This window comes from Cheilinus undulatus, linkage group 18 (genome assembly GCF_018320785.1).
Source record: "Cheilinus undulatus linkage group 18, ASM1832078v1, whole genome shotgun sequence".
Lineage (NCBI taxonomy): Eukaryota > Metazoa > Chordata > Actinopteri > Labriformes > Labridae > Cheilinus > Cheilinus undulatus.
The window spans coordinates 31,698,890-31,720,545 of record NC_054882.1 but is presented as its reverse complement, the minus strand read 5'-3'; the positions used below and the strand labels follow the sequence as shown (position 1 = coordinate 31,720,545).

Genomic DNA, 21,656 nt, shown 5'->3' with positions numbered 1-21,656 from the left:
CATTAAACGATTTCAAATAGTAAATTTTACCATTATTTATAAGATATACGCATGAAATTTGTCAAATGGAAAATTAAAACATGGTCATCTGGTGAGATTTAACCTGAAATCAGAGTAATGTTTAAAAAAATCCTTAAAATGTTGGTCTGCTCACAACTACTTCTCCATGTGCACAGCTGTATTCACCTCTGCTTCAACTATCTCCAGGTACAGAGGGCATTCCTGGTCTCTGGCACCTTAATTTTGGGGGTCATGGGCTGAAAGGTTAAGAACTCTTGGCTTATTGGACAAGTCAAAGGTCATCTGCACATTGTGTTATCAAACATTTACCTTTTACTGTCCCCTATTTCCTTTTCAATGCATTACAAGTTCCTTCATCGTGGTTAAGTTAATTGTCATTATCTTCAAAGCTGCTTATTTTCTTTCAAATTTAAAGCAAGCCTGTTTCCAAACATTAAGCTTATTACCCTTAGATTAAGACAGGACAGTCAAAATTATAAAAAAAAGTTTTAAATGCAACAAAAGGGGAGATTACAACAAAAATTCAGAGAGCTCTGGCAGCTCCTATATAAATATGCTTGTAAACTAGATTGTCTTGATGCAAAGTTTGTAATTTTTTTTAGCACCTCTACGGTCTTTAAAAATGCAGTTGCATGCCCAGAAGGTACTGCCATCTTCTTCTTCTTTTTTTTTTTTTCATGCTGGTCAGCAAACATTTTTCAATGTTCTTTCAATGTACTACCACAGAACAGTAAGGCACAAGTAAATAATAATGGACAACACATGTTTTAAAAAGTTGCATAGGGAGTTTTATTTCTTAAAGAAAAATGAATTTTTCAATACTCACAAGTCATTGTCCAACCCTGCTTTAGATGCAGCCTCATTAAGCTAATGCAGCCTGACAGCTGCTGGATACTATTTGTTGTTCCGTCTTCCATCAATCACACTGGTGGATCATAAAAGCAGTGCTGTGCCTTTGACTGTCTCATTTCACTTGAACAAAAAGCCATCTACACCTGTTTAGGGCTAAACGATTTGCAAAACTAATCTAATTGCAATTTTTTTCACAAATATTGTGATTTAATTTATTCTTGGGTTCATCTTATGTATTTTTTTGACAAATTCAAGCAATAAACAATTCCATAAATAAGACCATTTGTATTGAAAACAATGAAATCATTTCTGAACTAATTAATCCACATAGCAACAATGTGAATATGGGATGCAACAAGCTTTAAGCTGTAAAGGAGGCTGCTGGGGTGGGGGAGGTGAGGCTGGCTACCAGCTGATCGTAGCTGGGGTATGACTTTCGTGAAGTTACGCTAAGCTTCATCAGCTTTAGATAGAATGAGCTAACTGTTTTTGCTCTTATTGCAAATGTGATGTCATTTGCTTTGTTTAAGGCATTATCATTTTTATGTCACTCATTTTGATTAAGAAAAAACATACATAAAACACTAAAAGGAGGATTTTTGTAAACCATAATTACAAAAATTGACACTTGAATGTTTGCATAATGTGCATAAAATCTCTGCTGCAGCAAAAATAGATTTATTAAACTGGTATTTTGACACTTAAGTTTAAAGAAATGTTGCAACCTCTGCAAATTTGAAAATTGCAGCAGGCCATATTGCGATTTAATCCAATTTGTGATTGATTGCCCAGCCGTACACCTGCTAGATACTACTTATCCAATGCTGAGAACTAGCTAATGTTAGAATCTGTTTGGATGCACCCCCCTGCCTTTTCAGTGTACCAGAAAGGTGGAGAAACACCTCTTGTGTGGTGAGCTGAAGGGGCATGTCATTCTACCAGCTTCTGTCCATGCAAGTCTTGGTTCCAGATTCCAAACGATCAGCGCCCGTCACTGGGGGTTTCAGCTTCAGTTCACTAGAATGGAAGGAGACAGAGAGGTCAGATCTACCGTGATGTGCAGTCTTTGGTAGTAACACAGGTGAAACTGTTTGTTTCAACATAGCCCTGCTTCTGACAAGACATGTTGCCATCATAGTGTCAGATTTGGGGTGGCTAGTAAGATTTCAAGTGGCCCTTGCCACCCATGGGCACCCCCTGGATCTGCCCCTGAAATTCACCACAGGCAGAGTTGACAGAGTTATGTACTCTTGCTTATTTTTTTATGCTTGTACTAAACTTAAACTACAGTATGGGCTGTGTGTCCGTGTGTGTGTGTGGTATATCTGCCAAAGTTTAGGAAGGAGTCTTAAATTCATGGCGACATAAAAGCTGCAATCCTCCCCCCAAACAAAAAACAGGCCACTGACTCTCTGGCTTGGCACGCGACGTCTCTGCAGCTGCTGTACTATATGTGCACCTTCCTGTGCTCTGGCCTGAGGAAGACGGTTTGTTTAATCAAGGATGCAGGGCCGCAGGTTGGGTCTCTGCCAGTCTATGAACCTGCCTACAGTACGGGTGGCGTGCGAAAGCATGGCACACTCTGCACAGAGAGCTATTAATGCAAGTCTGCTCCTACTTGTATTAAACAACTGAGGTTGGCAAATTATGGCCTTTGTTGTTGCACCTGTAACAACCTTATTAGCTCTATTAATGCCCAGCTGACAGAAAAGTTAAGATCTAAAAAGGCATGTTATGCAGTGATTAGCCTGAACTTTGAAATGAGGCTCCCACAAAGAACCATATGCATGAGCTTACACAATTCAAAGGGGTAAAGGTTGAATTCAACCACTTTATTTTTCAAGACGATACTTCCACCCAGAGGTTTATAACTAAAGCCTGACTGATGCACATGCTGGCCAATATCAATCATCTCAAATACATTGCCGTTTTCTGATATGTTTTCTGATATACTGGCAATGGTATTGGCATCAACACATTAATCATGGTATGCTTAGGGCCAAAATTTACACATAACATTTTTTAAAACTACTTTAATGGCATGCTTTTGTCATTGTTGTAGTTAAGCTACTAAAGTGGGTTTGCAGCTACATACTGCTCCCCATAGCATCTTCCTGCTTTCACAGTGGTGGAAAGTAAGAACATTGCTACTCCTTTAGATGCCTTTTTTATCGTAAAAAAAAATGCTCAGACAACTCAGTGGACAAGCCAAAAGTAATCTGCTTGTTGTGATGTCAAACTCTCCACTTTTTTACTGTTTCTATTCATTTTTCAATCAGTAGCAAGTTCCTTTTCTCCTCAGTTGACCAGTGTTTTTACATTCAATTTTAATACCCTTAGCGTGGGACTGAAATTACACACACTCATCAAGTTGATTGGTTGTTGAAAAACAAAGCTGCACGTTATCTCTAGTTCAAGCAAATCCATCACATTGTAGTCTGGTTTTTGCTGCATTATAAATAACTTTTTACCTCATTTTGTAGCACTAAAACATCATTTGACTCAATGTGAACCTGATGACATATGGTTTCTGAAAATATAACTGATCGAACTGAAGATGTCAACACGTCTCTAGTTAGAATTATATTCTAGTAACTTAAAGTAATTGTTTTGTCTTTTTTTGTATTAATAACAATTAACCCCCTGAGCTGGGCATTGTCATAATTTTTGAACCATAAACCATAGCCACCTGCTTGTTTTTTTTTTTTCCTCTGATAGGCCTCCGCTGTCCATGAATGTTTCCTAGCAAGCCTGGAACTTGAGTGACTTTTCCGGGTTTTTAAAGGTTAAATCCACACCAGTGACTCCGATGTTGAACATCTTTTTATCCATTTCATAATCCATTTTTTAATTGTCCCTTCAGCTAGCCGCTTATGCCGTCCACCATATTATCTATCTCATTTTGTATCCCAAAATGCATTGTGACTGGGCTGTGGTAACCAACAGCACGCTGTTCATGCTGTGCCAAACAGCACACGTGCAAACACTTAGAAACTTGAGGAGAGAGCCTGAATGGCTCATAATGGAGGGAACGAGACACAGAGAGGCTGTGATGTGTCCCTCTGTGTCACTGCGGACAGGAACTGCTTGGAATAATGACTCAAAATCCAAAAAGGACAAGGTGTTGTTTTGTAAAAATGTGAGTATTTTGAAGACTTTTTGTCACATTATTTTTTTTTCATTTGTTGATCCCATAGAAATGAGAGAACAAGTCTGTGCAAAAAAAAAAACAGTCATTAATGTTTACTGTCAAATTACATAAAGATCTTTGAGTTTTAATTTCTGTTTAGTTATTTTGTTTTGTATTTTTAGTCCCATAACCTTTTGAAAATTCAAGTGACATTGCTGCAGAATATATGTATTCTTAAAGCCCAGGTTGTTCTAAAAAAAACAAGGATGTTTAGAGCTTGAATTTGCACAGCAGGGTTGAGCTTTTAAGACAAAAAGTCCAGGCGAGACACAGTGGTTAAAGAAATAGCAGAGGGCTCAGAGGGTTACAAGGACCGATTTGTTCCAGTGTAATCTTCAAACATATTTTTTTCTGACAGCACCACGTTCATTTACTAACAAGGTGAAAGTAAATCCACAAGTCATGACGCACCTTTACTTGTAAAGTTTCAGAAACTTTTTATTATAAACATTGTCACAGTTCTTGTCAATCAGATTTATTTGTCTTTTTTAAAATCAAAAGATGCTGACATTAATGTGCACATTTAAATGAGATTCTTAAGGGACTTAATTAAACACAGGATTTTGCCAATTGTTTGCATAAAACACTTCAGCTGCGGTAGATACTGTAACAGAGGGTGAAGCAGAGACACACTGCATGCGGAAAGGAATGGGACTTAGTTTTGCCTTAGCAAGGAAAAAATCCTGCACCTACCTGCACATTTGTTTTGACGTGCTTCTCAATTCTGAAGAACATTTGGCGCTGTCAAACAATCAGAAAATAACATCAGATTTCTCTGCATCAGTGCTTTGTTTGCAGCTACCAGTGCTCAATCTCTCTTAAAATTTAAAGTAAAAGTATTAAAAAAAAAAGAGCAGTCTCTTCAGAAAATTGCTTAATATTTTGTTGACCTTAACTGGATTATTTGCATGGAATAAGCAACTAAGCATGAACACCTGAAAAGTGTAAATGGCATCATATACCTTACTGGATGTCAGTTTGTCATTTTGTACATGCACTCCTGCATATTCCTTAATGCATAATAGTGTTAGACAGTGCATTTGACAGAATAAGAACTTTAAAGTTGTCTTCTACCTCTAAGTCATGGTTTCAGGCCACACTGGAAGCAGTGCAGCAGTGCAACAATGACTTAAATAATCAATCCAAAATTCAGCATCATACAGTACATCTCTTTTGCTTCATTTCATTCCCAAATCAGGGTGCTGGCAGGAATTTCATCATTATGATGATTCACAGTGATTAACCATAACTAAAACATCATTTTTTTGACAGCTCTACTGCTTAGTGTTCTGTCAGTGTCCCTTCAAGGTTGGTGTAGACACCAGTCTAAGAAATCCCATGTATTCAGACTCTTTTATAATACATACACAGCAAATCTATCAGTTTCCCTGTTTACTGGATGAAACAAACTTCCATTTGTAGAAGTTTGTCTATCTTTCTGTTGCTGAAATGACAAAAAGCAGAACAAAATAATCCTGAAGCACATAAATAGAATTGTGTAACATAATAAAGAACATTGTGAACCAGCCGAGGCATTACGTGATCACGTTACGATGTCTGATACCTAGAGCAGGGAGGGTCATTTGACTGTCTGTACTTTGATTTTTTTGTCTCTTCTGCACACATAATACCTACTGCAAGCAAAGGATTTTTCTAATTTTAAGAAAACTATAACTCAAAGTTGTTCTTATTTTGGCTTTAGATGTTTTGGAATAAAAATCCTTGAGCAGCTAAAAGACAGACCTGCTTGTCATGGTTTGGGTGGCTTCAGTAAATGTCAAGTTTGCTTATTACTGTAGGTAATTAAATTGAAAGACCCCAGAGCTCTATGTCTGCATATCATAGGGCTTTTTAAACAGACACTGAAAAGAACAAACAGTTCTTCAACAAGCCATTGCATGTCAGATTTGAGTCTGACTAAATGAAGATGATGTCAGACTGTTTCTGCTGCAGATTACCTTGACTAAACAGAAGAAGTACCCAGTTTCTCAGGAACAATCATTAACTCATTTTTTAATTAAAAGTACCAGGGGTGGAAAGTAGGAATGGGCAGTAATACAGTAATTCCGTATACTGGGGTATTAGAAAATGGCCACAGTATTGCTTCAATTACCGTCATTAGGACGGTGCCATGTGATGAGTGCAGGTTTTTAAATAAAGGCCTTAAAAATATGTGTCCCTCTCCACCAGCAGCACCACTGCCAGTGTGTGAAGATGCTTTAACATGATAAATTAAATCCTGCTAACAATTTCATTTCAATTTGGCAAATGATAAAAGAGCTCAGAGCTATAGTAGTGTTTTTAAACTCGTGCTGGCATGACGCTGGCACAGCAGTTGTGGTCCTCTCTAAAGTCAAAGTGTTTAAGTGCACTGCTGGCTGTAATGTGATCCACGGTATTAATTCTTCTTTCTGTGTGTAGATCAGTGATGAGAAATGTTAACATTATGGCTATTAATAACCACAGGTGCTGTGTGCTGCAGCAGCAAAGTCGAGCATTATTACCCCACCAACAGATTTTAAAAATGTCTGAACTTTTCTTAACCCCATTTTGGGGAAATTTAGACGAAGTTTATCGATGTTTGTAAGTTATTTCAAGCTCTAGTAGTCTGTAACTTTTTATAAGCTTCCTATAAAGTGAACTTACTGCCTTAACATTAAAGATCATTCATGTTCTCCTGTTACACAGAGAAACCTTAAAAGCTTGTGATTAACTCCATTCAGTATGTTTATTTATTGAAACTACATAGAAACATGATAGCTGATGAGGAGTCAGAGGCGGGCTGAGAGTCTCAGTATTTTTTACTGCAAATCTAATGAAGGTTAAAATTGCTGAAACGGAAACATGATTATTTTAGTTTAATTTAAATATGATAATATAGCATAAACAAAGTCAGGAATATTTCTACTGCACTAATAAAGCAGAGCTAGCTTAACTCACTAACTAACTAACTAATTTAACTAATATGCCAACATATCCACTGTTATAAATCCTGCAGTGACAGACTTTAAAATTGACATTATGAGTACTAACATCCTATGATAAAATTGCAACTGTACAAAAAATAAGTGATTATTTACTCATTTGAAGTACTTAAAAAAATGCTTTTTATCAATTTTCTTAAAAAAAAAAAAAAAAAAACTTTACTTCTGTAAGCCAGTCTATTCCTACAAGTCTGAAGGACAGAATGAGGAAGCTTAAGCTAGCTTAACTTTGGTAAACAGAAATCTTTATTATCTCCAAGCAATGCCTGTGAAAATATGACCACAGTAAGCAAAAACCCCTTAAAGAGAAAATGCATTTTATCTTACCATGATGAGCAGGAGTATTGTGGATGATCTTGAAAATAAACTCCAGAGTTGGCTCATGTGTAGCATGTTTCCTTCATAAATACAGTACTCTCCTATATGTTTTTAGCTTTTCCTGTGTTAATTAAGGTTATTCAGTGTCATTCACAGTAAAATGCTGTACTTCATGGAAAACAGCATGATTTTCAAAATTACTTCCCAGAATGCATTGTGTTCTACAGTAGTATGCTGTTTCAATTGAAAACGGTATAATACTGGTTGATTTTGGCAGTAATTTTACAGCAATTTGTTACAATGCAGGAATGAGGACTTTCAAACTGAATTCACCTTTTTATACCCTAATTTGAGCCGGCTCACTGGGCTTCTCTGAGAAGTCAGAAATTAATCAAGCATAACATTCAACAACTAAAACTAGATGTCACCAGTCTTGTGTATTCATAAGTGTTATACCTTCCTGGCACCTGCTTGCATGTGAACACTGTGTGGTAGGTAGACCATCTGGTAGTGTGCAATGTCCTTTTATTGCATGTATATTCAGTGTTTTTCTTGTAGTATGGAAGTTGGAATTGTCAGTATTTATTGTATGAACTCTTATGATGATGGATGCTCTTAGGCACCTTATATAGTATTGCAGACTCTGTATTTTATTCTTAAATCTTGATGTTTGCACATCAGTGTATGTTTTGAGCTGTGTATGTTGCACTACTGCCAAAGGCAAATTTCCCCTCTAGGACAATAAAGTATATTTTATCTTATCTTATCTCAAAGAAATTTTCTGTTCAGGAATGCAAGTAAATTAGTATAATTTGACATCTTAATCAATAAGTTTATTATTATTCGCTGTTGTCTTTATTTTTTTGTCTTAGGGGACATCATATTCAATGCACGCTATCCAGAATTGCCACCAGATTTCATTTTTGGAGAAGATGCTGAGTTTCTGCCTGAACCTTCAGAACTACCAGTAAGTATTTAAGCTCATGCATGCATTCATTGGAGAGCCACAATTTTTTCTAGAAGAGATTAAAACACTAATGTATTGTGTTCTTAGTATAGTTTATGCCACGGTGAGCACAAGAAAACAAAGACACTACTCAGTTTGTGTTTGGTCATCCTACTTGTTAAAGCTCGATCTTGTCATTCTTTTCTGTTTTGCCATGTCGCATGATCATAAATGTCAGACAAATGCATCAAATTCCTTGTCGCAACGTCACTGATCCGAGTAGCCAGAGGGAGTTGAGTCAGTGCCACCAACATCCTTTGTGTAAGCAAACTGCAGCCATTATGGGTGTGATGTCTTTAATGTCTGAAAGTGTTGTAATAATCGGCTGTATTTCATGATGCCAACATTTCTGTTTTGACTCATTGGTTATCTGTAAGTATGATCATCTCTGTGATGCCATGATTCACAGGCAAACAAGTCTCAACATTATAACAAAAGTCAAAACTACTTTTGTTGAAAGTGTCCTTTAACCTGCCCTGTAATAGAGATAATGCACAGCCCCTGACGAGCAGTGATTGACATAGAGAGCTGCAGGGATGACATATTTTGGTAGGCCAACCCAGGAGTTTGCACCATGTGGGTTCCATCAAACAAAGCCTTCATTTTTTTCAACAGGTTTTTGGATTACTGTTGAAAATAAGCTCAGTAGAGAAAAAAGCTTTATGACACTTTAATCAGTTGTTTGTGTACAGAAGCATAGACAAACAACTGGTGAAAGTTGAAGCACATTATCATCACTAAACTTCCAACTTGTATTTCAGTTTACATTCTGTAATATTACAAGTTCTAAGTTTCACCTGTATGTAAGTCTTAGTCTGTTTTTTGGGCTCCCCCAAAGCCAGCTAATTGGTTAAAGTCTCATCTCTTGATAGTAGGCACCAGAATTACAAGTCATTTTACATATTTTTTTCTCAGTTCAAGGCAACAATCCTAATCAAATGCTCTGTCTAATCTATAATGCAGCTGCCCGCCACTCGTAGCCAGTGTAGCTGTTCTTAATGACTACTGCCTCACTGCCAAAATGCTTTTTATTCCATTGTAAACAACAGTGGAGTGATAGCACAGCTAGCATCTCATAGGAACAGGGCAGTTTAGCACAATTTTGATCTAGAAAATGGGAATAGAGTTGTCCCAAGGTTGTGTCAGGTTGTACCCAAAGCTGAATGGCATATTCAGCACGGAAATGTGGAGATTGACTTGCAAAGGGAACTGAAGGCAGACGGTACTAGCACAGCTAGCATTAGCCATATTATGTAAAGCAACTTTGCACTGCTCCAGTGTGAAGTAGGTTTACGTAATATGCTTACTTAGACTATTCGGCTAAATGCAATTAGAATATGCTTTCAAACAGATGTGAAATTATATATGGAAATCTATCCCTATTTTTCATAATCAAGGCTTTGCACTCCTCTGTCCATCCATCTTCTGCTTATCTGGGGCCTGGTCAGGGTTGCAGCAGCCTGAGCAAGTCAACGTAGACATTCTTCTCCCCAGCGACATTTTCCATCTCCTTCTGAGGACCCACAGGCATTCTCGTATGAGACAGGACATATTATCCCTCTAGCACATTCTCGGTCTTCCACGAGGTCTCCTTCCAGCTGGACATGCCTGGAATACCTCCAAAGGCAGGAGGTATCTGATCAGATGCCTGACCAAGCTGAACTGGCGCTACTCTGAGTTCCCTCCGGATGTCTGAACTCCTCACCCTATCTCTAAGGCTAAAAGCCCAGTCACCCTCTGGAGGAAACTCATTTCGGCCACTTGTATCTACCAGCTAATACTTTTGGTCATTACCCAGAGTTCCTGACCATAGATGAGGTTTGGGTGGTAGATCCACCAATAATTTGACAGCTTTGACTTTCAGCTCAGCTCCTTCTTCACTACTCCCCCTTGATGGCTTGAGGAACCCAGGAGCTGTGTTGGCCCCAGGAGATGACCCAGACAAAGAGTGATTCAAAACAACCACTATGAATCTGCAAATCAGGTTATTCTTACACTTTGCCCGGATGTGGGATACCAGGCCACACCCTGGAACCAGACCTGTTAGAGGGAGCTCGCTGGCGTCTGGTGGCCAGGCTTCTCTCCATGGGGCCTGGCTGGGTTTAACCCGAGCATGAAGCTGTCACTCTGTGGACTTTCCACCTGAAGGGAAAGAAATGATGGCCAGGTGCAGTGTGCAGCAGGCAGCAGGCAAAGAAGGCAGCCATGGTGCACCGACCCCTGGTGGTGGCGCAGACTGACTGTGGGCATGTGGATGGTTACTTTGCACTCCTGCTAGCTATAATATGGTTGTGGAGTTCTCAGCCTTAGGTGATTGTTGTAAAGTGGCTTTTGTTAGAGCATTTGACCAAGAATGTGAGCCTGAACCAACAAAAATATAGACAAGAGCTTAACAGACTAGGAATTCTGGTGTGACAAAGGTGCTGACTTTAAATTTGTAGCTGGCTAAACATGTGCCTCCTAACCTTTAGTGGTATCTGCTTCAACATGACTTAGATTGTTGAGAATCCAAGTCTGATCTTTTTATGTAGTGGCCACAATGTAGGCAGATGACTTCTTAGTTTATTTAAAAAATAACTAAATGACCTTGACAACTGTGACTGGAAATTAGATTATTAGGTCTTTAGATCAACGCTGCATCTCTGACTGTTGATGTCTAGTGACTACTTTACAGTTATCCAGGGCTATTTTTGAAGCCGTCTAACACAGAGAAGCTAAATTCCCCTGCTTGTGTCAGAGTCTGGGAGTAGAGCGGGTAGTATTGCTCACCGTCTCACAAATCCAGCTGTGCACATAAGGGGAAGTACCTCTGCTGAGCCAGTGCTTGGCAGCCTATCGCTTGTTTATTTTTCTCACTTGTATTCCTGCTGTGTTTTGCTGTTCCTGCTTTCATAATCCTCCTTCGTCTGTCTCTCTGCACTGAGATCCCCCTCTCCTACTCACTCCCTTTCCTGTACATTTGCAGTAAGTACAGCCCCCTCTAACTCTTTAAAACCCTGAATTCCCAGCAATTCCTTACAGTTCCCCCAAAATCCCCCCTGGTAAAGTTTTACCATCAGCCCAGACATGTGAAATTACAAAGAATCCTGTTATAACAGTTGTCCAGGTATATGCAGAATCCTTTTTGGTGACTTACACTTCATCTTGTAATCTACCTTCATTGAAATGATTAGATTCTGCTTATTATGACAAGAAATAGAATTATCATTAGGGTCTGGACTTTTATAGTGCTTAAAGTCCATGAGGAGTCAATTCAGGCCCTCTCAAGCAATATGTTCCTACTTTGTGTTATCGAGTGGGTGTAAACATTAAGTTAATTTTAGGTCCTCTGTCAGTGGCTGGTTGAATTCTTGATGTCTCAGCAACACATTACTCTTGTTTACAGCAGGCCAAGGGTATCATTAACATCTTGGTTTAGCCTTGTGTTTTTCCCTGCTGTCAACAGGCCTGGAGTGAGTTAGTTATCCATGTTTCTGTTTAGATCAAAATGTCATTCTTCCTCAGAAGAAACGGTCAACCTTTCATGGACCATTATCGGTGGTCAAAGTCTTACTTTTAGACAAGTTGGATCTTTTAATCCCTCAGAGTCTTGTCACTTCAGCACATGTCTATCCATGAAAACAAGGGCAGAGACAACATTTTTGGCAGATTCTTTTATTTGAATTTTAAAAGCTTTTGAACTTTTATTTTTGATCCACATCAAAATGAGATTTTGCACTACCTTGCTGGTGATCCGTATGTATAAAGCTCCAAATATAAAACATTAAACAGACTGCCTACAGTACCTTTAAAAAGAATTTACCTTGGACTTTTTACCCATTTCTTGATTTTATAAATCAATCATGGTCAATATAATTTGGCTTTTTGACAAAAATACAAATAAATCATATTCAAAGTCAAAGAGAAAACCGATTTCTACAAAGTATTGTAAATTAAATAAAAATATGTTATGTGAAATAAGTGACCATATGAATATTTACCCTCTTTAGGTCAGAATTTAGTAGATGCCTCTTTGGCTGCAATCACATCACAGGTCTAGGTCTGGGTCTCAGTCAGGCTTGCACATCTGGACACTGCAATTTTTCTCCATTCTTCTTTGCAAAACAGCTCAAGCTCTTTTAGGTTGCACTGGGATAGGGCTTGAACAGACCCTTTCAAGTCTAGCCCCAAATTCTTGATTTGATTGAGGTCTGGTCTTTAAACCGTTTCTGTGTAGCTTTCACTGTATACTTCAGGTCACTGTCTTGCCGGAAAATAAATCTTTCAAAACGACCATAAATTCAATAACAACACTACATCCACTTTTTCTAAATTCTCATGTTATGAAATTTTATGAAATTTTATGATTTGTTTTATTATAAAATCATGCAAATGATGTTCAGAGCAAAGTCAAGAACGCTCCCTGACTCAATTCAGGAGAGTGCGTATAATCTCAGAGGTGTTTGTAAATTTATTGTACAAAAAGCTATAAAAGGTATGAAGAGGAGATGTGTTTGAAATGTCTATACTGTGCAAAATGTTTGGTGTTGTATTATGATTGAATAAACTAAACTAGCAGCAAATAAATCTTCTCCTAAGCTGTAGTTCTCTTGCAGACTGAATAACATTATCCTCCAGGATCTTCCTATTTTGTCGCTTTCATTTTACTCTCTACCTTTACAAGCCTTTCAGGGCAGCTGCCAAGAAGCATCCCCACAGCATGATGCTGCCCCCACTGTGCTTTACAGTGCAGATGGTGTGTTTGTGGGGATGTGCAGTGTTTACTGTCCGCCAAACATAGCATCTTGTCTGATGGCCAAAACATACCATTTTGGTCTCATCAGACCAAAGAACTTTCTTCCACTTGACCAGGGAGTCTCCCATGGTGAACTCTAGTTGAGATTTAACAAGTTTTTCTTCAACAGTAGCTTTCTCTTTTCCAGTCTTTCCCATCTCAGCTGCTAAAACTCATAACTCCTTCGATGTAATCATAGGTTTCTTCGTAGCCTCTCTCAGTAGTCTCATTCTTGCATAGTCACTCAGTTTGTGAGGACGACCTGATCCAAGTAAATTTACTCATGTGCCATATACCTTCTCTTTCTTGATGAGGGATTAAACTGAACTTGAGGGGAAGTTCAGTACCGTAGAATTTTTTGTATTCATCCCCTGACTTACACTTTTCAATAACCTTTCCTCTGTGTTGCTTGGATTGTTTTTTTGTCTTCATGGTGTAATGGTAGCCTGGAATACTGATTAACCAGCGACTGGAACCTCCACTTGAAACATATTCACTGCGCTACAGATATGCTCAGGTTTGACAGATTTAACCACATTGAAGAAATATCATGGATTTTGAATATCTCAACAAAAACTAAATTAAATTTTAGTCTCACTGACAAAAACTAAACTTCCTTTTTGTCAAAGTTGTTGTCATCGCAGATCTATTTTTAACTTGTCTTAGTCTAGTGATCTTTATGGAACAAGGTTGTCAACTTACATTTTTAGCCATAGTTTTTGTCAACAAAATTATAACTGTACCTCACAGAAGCATATCAGCACAAGGCAGTGGCTCTCGTTTTTTAAGTTGTAACTGAGAAACAAGCTAGCCTCAATCTGCATTCTCTTTACCACAAATTATTATATATATATATATTTTTTTTTTTTTCAAGATTTATGTTTTGGGATTCTATAGAGAAAGGCAGCGGATAGAGTAGGAAATGGGAGAGAGAGTGGGGACAGACATGCAGTAAAGGGCCACAGGCTGGATACGAATCCGTGCCCTCCACGTACATGGGTAGCCTTAGACTGCTAGGCTATCTGTGCGCCCCCTACAACAATTTATTTGATTTTATATTATTTATTTTAGCTAATTAAAACTCCTAGGGGGCACTTTGACTTTGTGTCGGTTTTGTCAGGCAGCATTTAAGTATGTTAGGCAGTTTTTATGCAATCTTGTTTTAGAAAACTTTATAAAACCCAGTTTTAACCAGCACTTCTCCATGTAACAACCACAATATAAACTATTCATCCTTGCCCCAAAAGTTCTGTGGTTATGTTGGTTCTCTAACATTAAAAACACCTAAGCTGCAGTAATAAAGACATCAATCCATCTTATCCACAAGTGACTGTTATGAAAGGCCTTTTCAACATTTAAAGCCACTACACATGGAGGATAAAAAAGACCTAAGTACTGCTACTAAATAAGAGGCCCCACGTCCCACAAATCTTTTACAGCAGAACCGTTCCATGAGCCATGAAATACAGTATGAGCAAAGTCTGCCTCAGATTTATTGAGGTTCACTGCATCATCTCATTTATGGGTGCAAGGGTTCATTGTCAAAGGCATTGTTTGCTGAATATCATCCAGACCATGGGCTAATTGGCCACCAGGGCTGTTCCCCTCATCTTTGTTTTAAGCAGGTCACTCAAGGCTCATGCTAGCTTCATGGATCTAATTCAGTTACAGCTGTGGAAAATCATCAGACAGTCTAATGGGTCTATTTTTGGTAGCGGGGGAGGCATTTTTCCTTTTTCAGTATGGAAATAAATCTTAAATTGACCGCTGATTGCTCTCTTACCTCTTATGATCACTTGACCACTCTGACACATTTATAGCTGTCTAACCTTCACATTTAATTGGCTCCAGTTGCTTGCTAAAAGGTGCCTTTTACTTAATTGTGGCAAAGATGTAGAGACTGTAGTTAAAGCTTTAAATAGTACTGAACATGCAATGTTGATTTTACCATGGGAACTAAGTTATTGTAAACTCTAGAAAGGCGTGGATGACTAAAAAGGATTTGTAATTCATTCAACTGACGGTTAAAGCAGTGGGCGTAGCTACCTTGACGTAACCTATGGAATTACTTAAACTCAGACTCCAGTATAAGACTATGTTGTAAATTGTTCCACATTTTAGGAGTGCAAAAGTTTAGTGCACATTTTCCTAATAAATGCTACAGGACCTGAGGACCCTCAGGTCCTGTAGCATTAAACAGTCAGTAGAGCTAGTTTGGTAATGTCCAGTGGTCCAGTTCAGCATCCATGTTATGTAAGATGGTGTCTGTCTATGCAGAGATTAATAGATAGAAAGATGCAGGTGTTTAACACGCCTTTGTGCTAGAGAAGTCAAACCAGCTTTGTTATACAGAGTAAAGTGATGAGTGTAAGGTTATGAATCTAAGAGCAGAATGATAAATAGAGTAGGAATGTTCCAAGGTGCCTATTTCCCCATTCAGCTAAGCGCTCATTAAAATTGTGTTCAACCGGCTAGTCTTAAAAGGAGAAAAGACTTACAAAACAGCTAAATTCCTCACAGGGTCATTGTGTCTGCAGGTATAATATGAGCCTGGTATACACTGTACAGCGTGGCTAACATTAGCAGCTAGCTCTGCCAGCCTTCGTTCCTCTTTGCAGATTAATAGCGTGCTTTGATATGTGGCCTCTTTTCACTTCGGTTCAGTAGCTATACATGAGTCCAACCCTTAAAAGTCTGCATACCACTTTATTTCCATTTATTACTTAAAAAACTGTCATACTCACTGATCCTACGACACGCTAACTGCTAAGCTTCTCATAGTTACTTCCAGTGAAGTGCTGGGGAAAGCTCACACAGGAAGTCAGCTGGCATTAATTGAAGCTGCAGCGGCCTCTAGTAGCTGGAGGTTAATTACAGTTCAAAAGAGCATTATAGACTGGGATTTCAAGCCCGTGTTTATAAAAATTATTGTTTATTAGTTGAACTGAAACATAAATCTTGCTCCCGCTTATTTAACTGTGTGCATCTCTAAAACAGAGGCTTGAGTATGGAAGTAGCAGCATGTCTGTTGACGATACCACCATAATCAAGTATGGACAGAAAAGTAGCCTCAACTAAAATTTTCCTTCAGTCTGGGGGGAAATTACATTTGTGTATGCACAGAAACCCGAGTTTCTGGTAAAGTTTACCTGTAAGATTTTCGATTGTTTAAATGTAAATGATTCATCATCAACCAAGATATTTATGATACCCTTTCAATACTGTTACCATTAAATGTGAATAGCTGAAGGACGTTTAAATCTCTGTCTCTACCTTTGGAAAAGTTCATAAATTTGGTTTATCTTGCAATGAGAAAATTTTCAAGAGTAAAACAAGCATATTGAAGATTGATTAAAGCACTGCAGTTTCTCTATTGCCAGCTTGCAGAATCAGCAGAACAATGTAAAATAATATTACTGCATAAAGATGAACATTACAGTCCGTTAAGGAGGCTATAGAAATATTAATCTACAGTAGAGTATAGATAAAGTAGGGTCCAGAACTAATCCTTATGGTTCACCTTTTCTTAAAAATAAAAACTGTAATTGAATATTTTCAGCCCTTACACACTGTGATCTATTAAAATGATAATGAGAAAACCAGTCACAAGTATCTGAGTCAAACCCAATATTAAAAAGTCTCTGAATGAGGAGATTGTTATCAACTGTATGAGATGTTTTTGATAAATTCATAAAAGCAGCTGCACACTGCCTCTTCTTATCCATGAAAGGGACACCGTCATAATTAATCCAGGTTGCAGCAGAGATGGTGCTAAGCATTGCATAACTCTAAAACCAGATGGATGATAGTGTAAAAAGGAATGATTAGACAGGAATGTTTTGAGTTTGTTAACGAATGACTCTAGGATTTTTGAGAGACTGAGTAGTCTGGATAGTGGCTAGTTGTCATTTGGATTGTTAAGTCGCTTAATTTTACCCAGTGCCCTAACTTTTTTTTTTTAATTGGGGCTGTATTTGGGACCTTAATTAGTTTGTTAGTTGTTGCAAGTAATAACCAGGCTTCATACAAAATGAATAACCGTGTGACTGAATTTACATAAATGAAAACTTGTCATGAATGAATCATCACATTGTGTAACATAGTTGGATTCTTGTTACAGTTCTGTTGAACAAAGTAAAATAAAGCATGTCCCTGGCTGAATAAGGATGACTTTTTGCTTCATCTGGCAAAATCAATGATTGATATTGGCAGATCTTTCTCATTAATTAGTATTTCTGTGGGCAAAAAAAAAAATCATGCTCATCTTGTGAAATTGCATCAGTCCAGTGGTGAGGAGTTTGAAGTGACCCAGCAAGGTCAGCAACAGGAAATCAGCAATATTGGTCCAGTCATGGGCTGCTTGGAAAAATGAAGTTACAAAAGATGAGACAGGAAAGGTGGAGAGCAATACTTCTGAACTCAGTCTCTGACGTAGATTATGTGCTATTGCTCAACATGGTTCTTTTTTTCTTCCCGTATTCAGTTGATGATGATGAAACCCTACAAACCCGTGAACAGTTCTTCTGGTTATGAAAGGGTATTCTGCTCGTTTGAGTAGGAATGGTAATTTTGTAATTGTGAGGTGCTGTTCTGTAATCATACATTCTTCTGCTGTCCACTCCCTTCTGTAATTTGTTGTAGACATTTTTCCTGCACACCCATGTATGCTTAGTTAGTTAAAGCTGTACTTGTGTAAAGTAAACCATATGAGGAGCTCTGAAACGGCAGCAAATGTATATTTGTATATCATGAGTAGCTTTCATTACTGACTTGTATCTGAATAAATTCCTTTTTTATTTGTGAATAGTAAGAATAGATTTGTATAAAGTACAAAGAAGAGAAGTATAATTACAAAACTCTTCATTTAAAGTCTGTGCCAAACAAAATCAGACTCTTTATACGCTGGAAAAAAAAACTGCTGCAGATATGAAAAGCTTGAGGGCTCTGTTTGACTGAGCTGCAGATTTATACCATTAGAATGTGAGATAGGGGTAAAAGTATGTCACACATAACAGTTAATTTTAATTGCATCTCTGCATGCTTGCCTGATTCTACTATTTGTCTGCCTTTCTGTCCCCTTTGTTGTGCCTTGTGTGTGATTTGTCTGGTCTAGACTTGTCCAGTGGAGCGTGCAGTGCACCCACTAAACATTCTGGGAGTTTCCCTACTGTTTGCATCTCAATTATGTTCTGTGTGCCTCTGTCCCTAAACCTCGGGTGATGCCCCTACATCCTGAGTAGATACAATCTCTTTATGTTTTCACTCATCATACCTGTATGACTTGTAATACAAACAGTCTCAGTGGAAATTCCAGGATTTTTTTCCATAGCATTGTTTGGATTTTTGTCATTTGACACTGTTCCCTTTACTTACATTCATTTATCAGAAAAATTTGCTGCTCTGGAAGACTCAGCAGAGCAGCAAGTTAAGATTTAGCACAAACAGGGTATCAACTAAACATTTTCCTAGGGATGTTACCCTGGGATGTTACAAGTTTGTTAAACTCATTAACATTTTTGTAGTCAGTTCAGGCTCCCAGCCAGACGCTCTGTTTAAACTGTATGCAGCTGCCCATTATTAGTAGCCACTGTAGTTACTTTTAATGACATCTGCCCTGCTACTACAATGCTCTTCAGCTACTGCTAGAGCATTTCTTGGGAACAGCATGGTTTAGCATTACTTCGATCTAGAAAATGGGGACACAGTTGTCTAGAGGCTGTGTCAGTTCATACTTACAAATCACCAAAGCACTGAGGGGCAATATCCAGCTCATGAATGTGGACGTTGACCTGCAAAGAGGATTGAAGACCATCTGTGATAGCACTGCTAACATTAGCCACAATTTGCAAACCAACTTTGCACCATTCAAGTGTGACTTTAGGTGCTAGTCAGCAAAAACATGATATCACATGGGAATAGCCAAGAAACATGGCTGATGTTTTCATAACTGAGGGATTATTGGCTGCTTTTTGGTTCTGCATGCATTCTCTATCTAAACTTATGACTGCTTTAACAAAGATTAATGAAATATTTTGTTTTTATAGCTTTAAAGGCAATTTAGCCCCCATATACGCAAAGATAATCCATTTAATTTTACCAGAAGAGGCCCCATTTTGACCTGCAAAAAGGTTTCAGGCCAGGAGTGCTAGCACTGCTAATGTTAGCCACGATCTGCAGACCAACTTTGCATCGTTCCAGTGTGACGGTGGTTGCTAGTCTGCAAACATAATTATATTAGGAATATTGCTATTTTTTTATTATTAAAGGGATTGCTGCATGCTGTTTGGTTCTGCATATACATTCTTTATCTACAAATATGACCATTTTACTAAACTTCAATAGAATATTTTTCTTGTAGCTTTAAAGACAGTTTAGCCCATATATAAACAAAAATAATCCCTCTTAAAAACCCCGGATGAGCCCCCATTTTGTCATGACCTGGCTGAAAAGAAATGACAAAAACAAGACAATATGAAAAAAAAGGAGTAACAACTAAATGAAGTTGCAACTAAACTAACAGGAAATAACTAAACAAAAGCAAGGTGAGACCAGGAATCACTGTGCAGGGGATCAGAGTAGCCAAGAGCGGATCACAGCAGAGTGTGATGTTTAACTGCTAGGGCACTTTACACCTGAAGAATCTGCCCCGATGTGGTCAAACACCAACCAACCACCCTGCAGGCCATGAGGCAGGCCTGATAACAACATTTTGATTACCACTGTATAGACGGGACCTCAAAAATGGCAAAAAAAAAACGCTGTAGTGTGCATGCCAGGCCTAGAGTTGGCAATATAACTTTTCTAATGAAAAAACATGCGTGTTAATGCATATACATTTTAAATTAATATGTAAATTTTTCTGCAGTTGTTAGATAATGTAAATGTGTCGTTTTGAAGAGATGGAGATTAAAATGCCCAGGCTGAAGCGATACAGAGCCGTTGATGGTAGCTGCTGCTTTGCTAAGCTTTTTTTTGCCACCCAGGCTTTCATAGGGTCATGTGACTGCAAATTATGAATCAACTTGATGGGCAGAGCACACACTGTGCTTTACAGGAAGGGGCGAAGTGCTCCATTTATCACACAGGACAAAATCAAGCACATGGCATGTGGTGTGATGATCATTTGATGTAGATCCTCTTATTCTCTTAAAGATGAATTGAAATTGAGACTTGATTATTCTCACAGCGCTGTAGTGAAAGGGCTCAACCAGCTGATCTCGAGGGATCACGTTCTGGTTTGAATGATTCCACTATTGAAAATGTTAGCATCCATTGCAGGTGGGTGTTCATGCTTCACTTTTGTGCAGATGGAGCTGGCTTACATGTGTCATCCATCTTTAATCTTATGTGAAATGACAGCATTTCTCCTGCTCTTTTAGATGAAATGTTATGGTATATATTTGGAGAAGTTGTTTATTTTCCCACTTTGTTTCTTCAAATTAAGACCCCTCAGAGAAGTTCTGGTCTCTTACAATGAGACATTGTTCATAATTTAGAAATCAGGAAGGCTCTCACAACAAAAATGGAGTTTAAAGCCAATCCAAGCACTCTCCTGCAAAGGAAAAGGAAACATTTCCAACTTCACTGGACCCCCTGGTAATCCTGAATGCCATACATTGGTGAGCACTTCCTATCTGCTTGCCCAGCTCGTCCCCTGTTACTGTTCTAACAATGGAGCTCAGATGGCCCGTAAAGTAAAGATTATGTCAACCTAGGCATCGTGTACCAACCGTTTCTCCTGCTTCCTTCCCACTTTAGGGAATAATGCATTCCAGCTTTTATTACAGTTATTATTGGCAGGTCTGGGAATGCTTTTAGTAGCAACACGGTTGTTTGTGACCAGAGACGGCTTGTAGAAGGAAGCTTGAGGATTCTTAACGCCATCTGATAGATGGGAGACAACAAAAGGCGCAAGTGCCAGGACAAAAACTGGACAGGATTTCAGCCTTGGTGCTGGGCTGAAGCATTTTCTGAGCCACAGTAAAAGTAGTCAGAAAAGTGCTATTTGTGTCAACAAGTTGTACTGTGTTGGACACAAACAGCACAGATCACAGAGAAAAAAAAACACTGGGCTGAGAATGCCAAGTGTCTTAAACACATGACAAGAGCAATTTAGCATGATCTTAGACTTGGCACTCTCCGGGGGCGAAACAGGGTGTGAGCCCACACTTGAATTAGAGACTAACAGAGATTAATTTAATACTTGGGAGTTTTTTAATGCCTCACACTTTCAAGTCTACAGCGATTTATTGGATCAGGTTGCCAGCATCTATAAAAATCACATTTAAGACGTAAAAACAAATATCTTCTCTTGGCCTATATAATTATCTTGCATTTTCAGATGCCAGTCCCTCTCTCATTGGCCTAAGATAAATATTGGATCGAAGATGGTACAGACGGATGGCACAGGAAGACATAATTCTGTCAACTTGGGTCTATTCAGTGTGAAGTGCCCAATTTAGGTGTACATTTTGTTCTTAAAGGAAAACACCGTCCCTGATGATTTTTTTT

At 38.4% G+C, this 21,656-nt stretch overlaps 1 protein-coding gene across 1 annotated transcript in view; it reads left to right on the top strand.

Annotated features, from left to right (window-relative positions):
* The window catches only part of babam2 (BRISC and BRCA1 A complex member 2), a 143,513-nt gene that overhangs the window by 8,488 nt on the left and 113,369 nt on the right, over positions 1 to 21,656 (top strand). Inside the window, exon 4 of the mRNA XM_041813525.1 lies at positions 8,238 to 8,332. Coding sequence (XP_041669459.1) covers positions 8,238 to 8,332 — 95 coding nt within the window. The remainder of the gene's footprint in view (positions 1 to 8,237; positions 8,333 to 21,656) is intronic.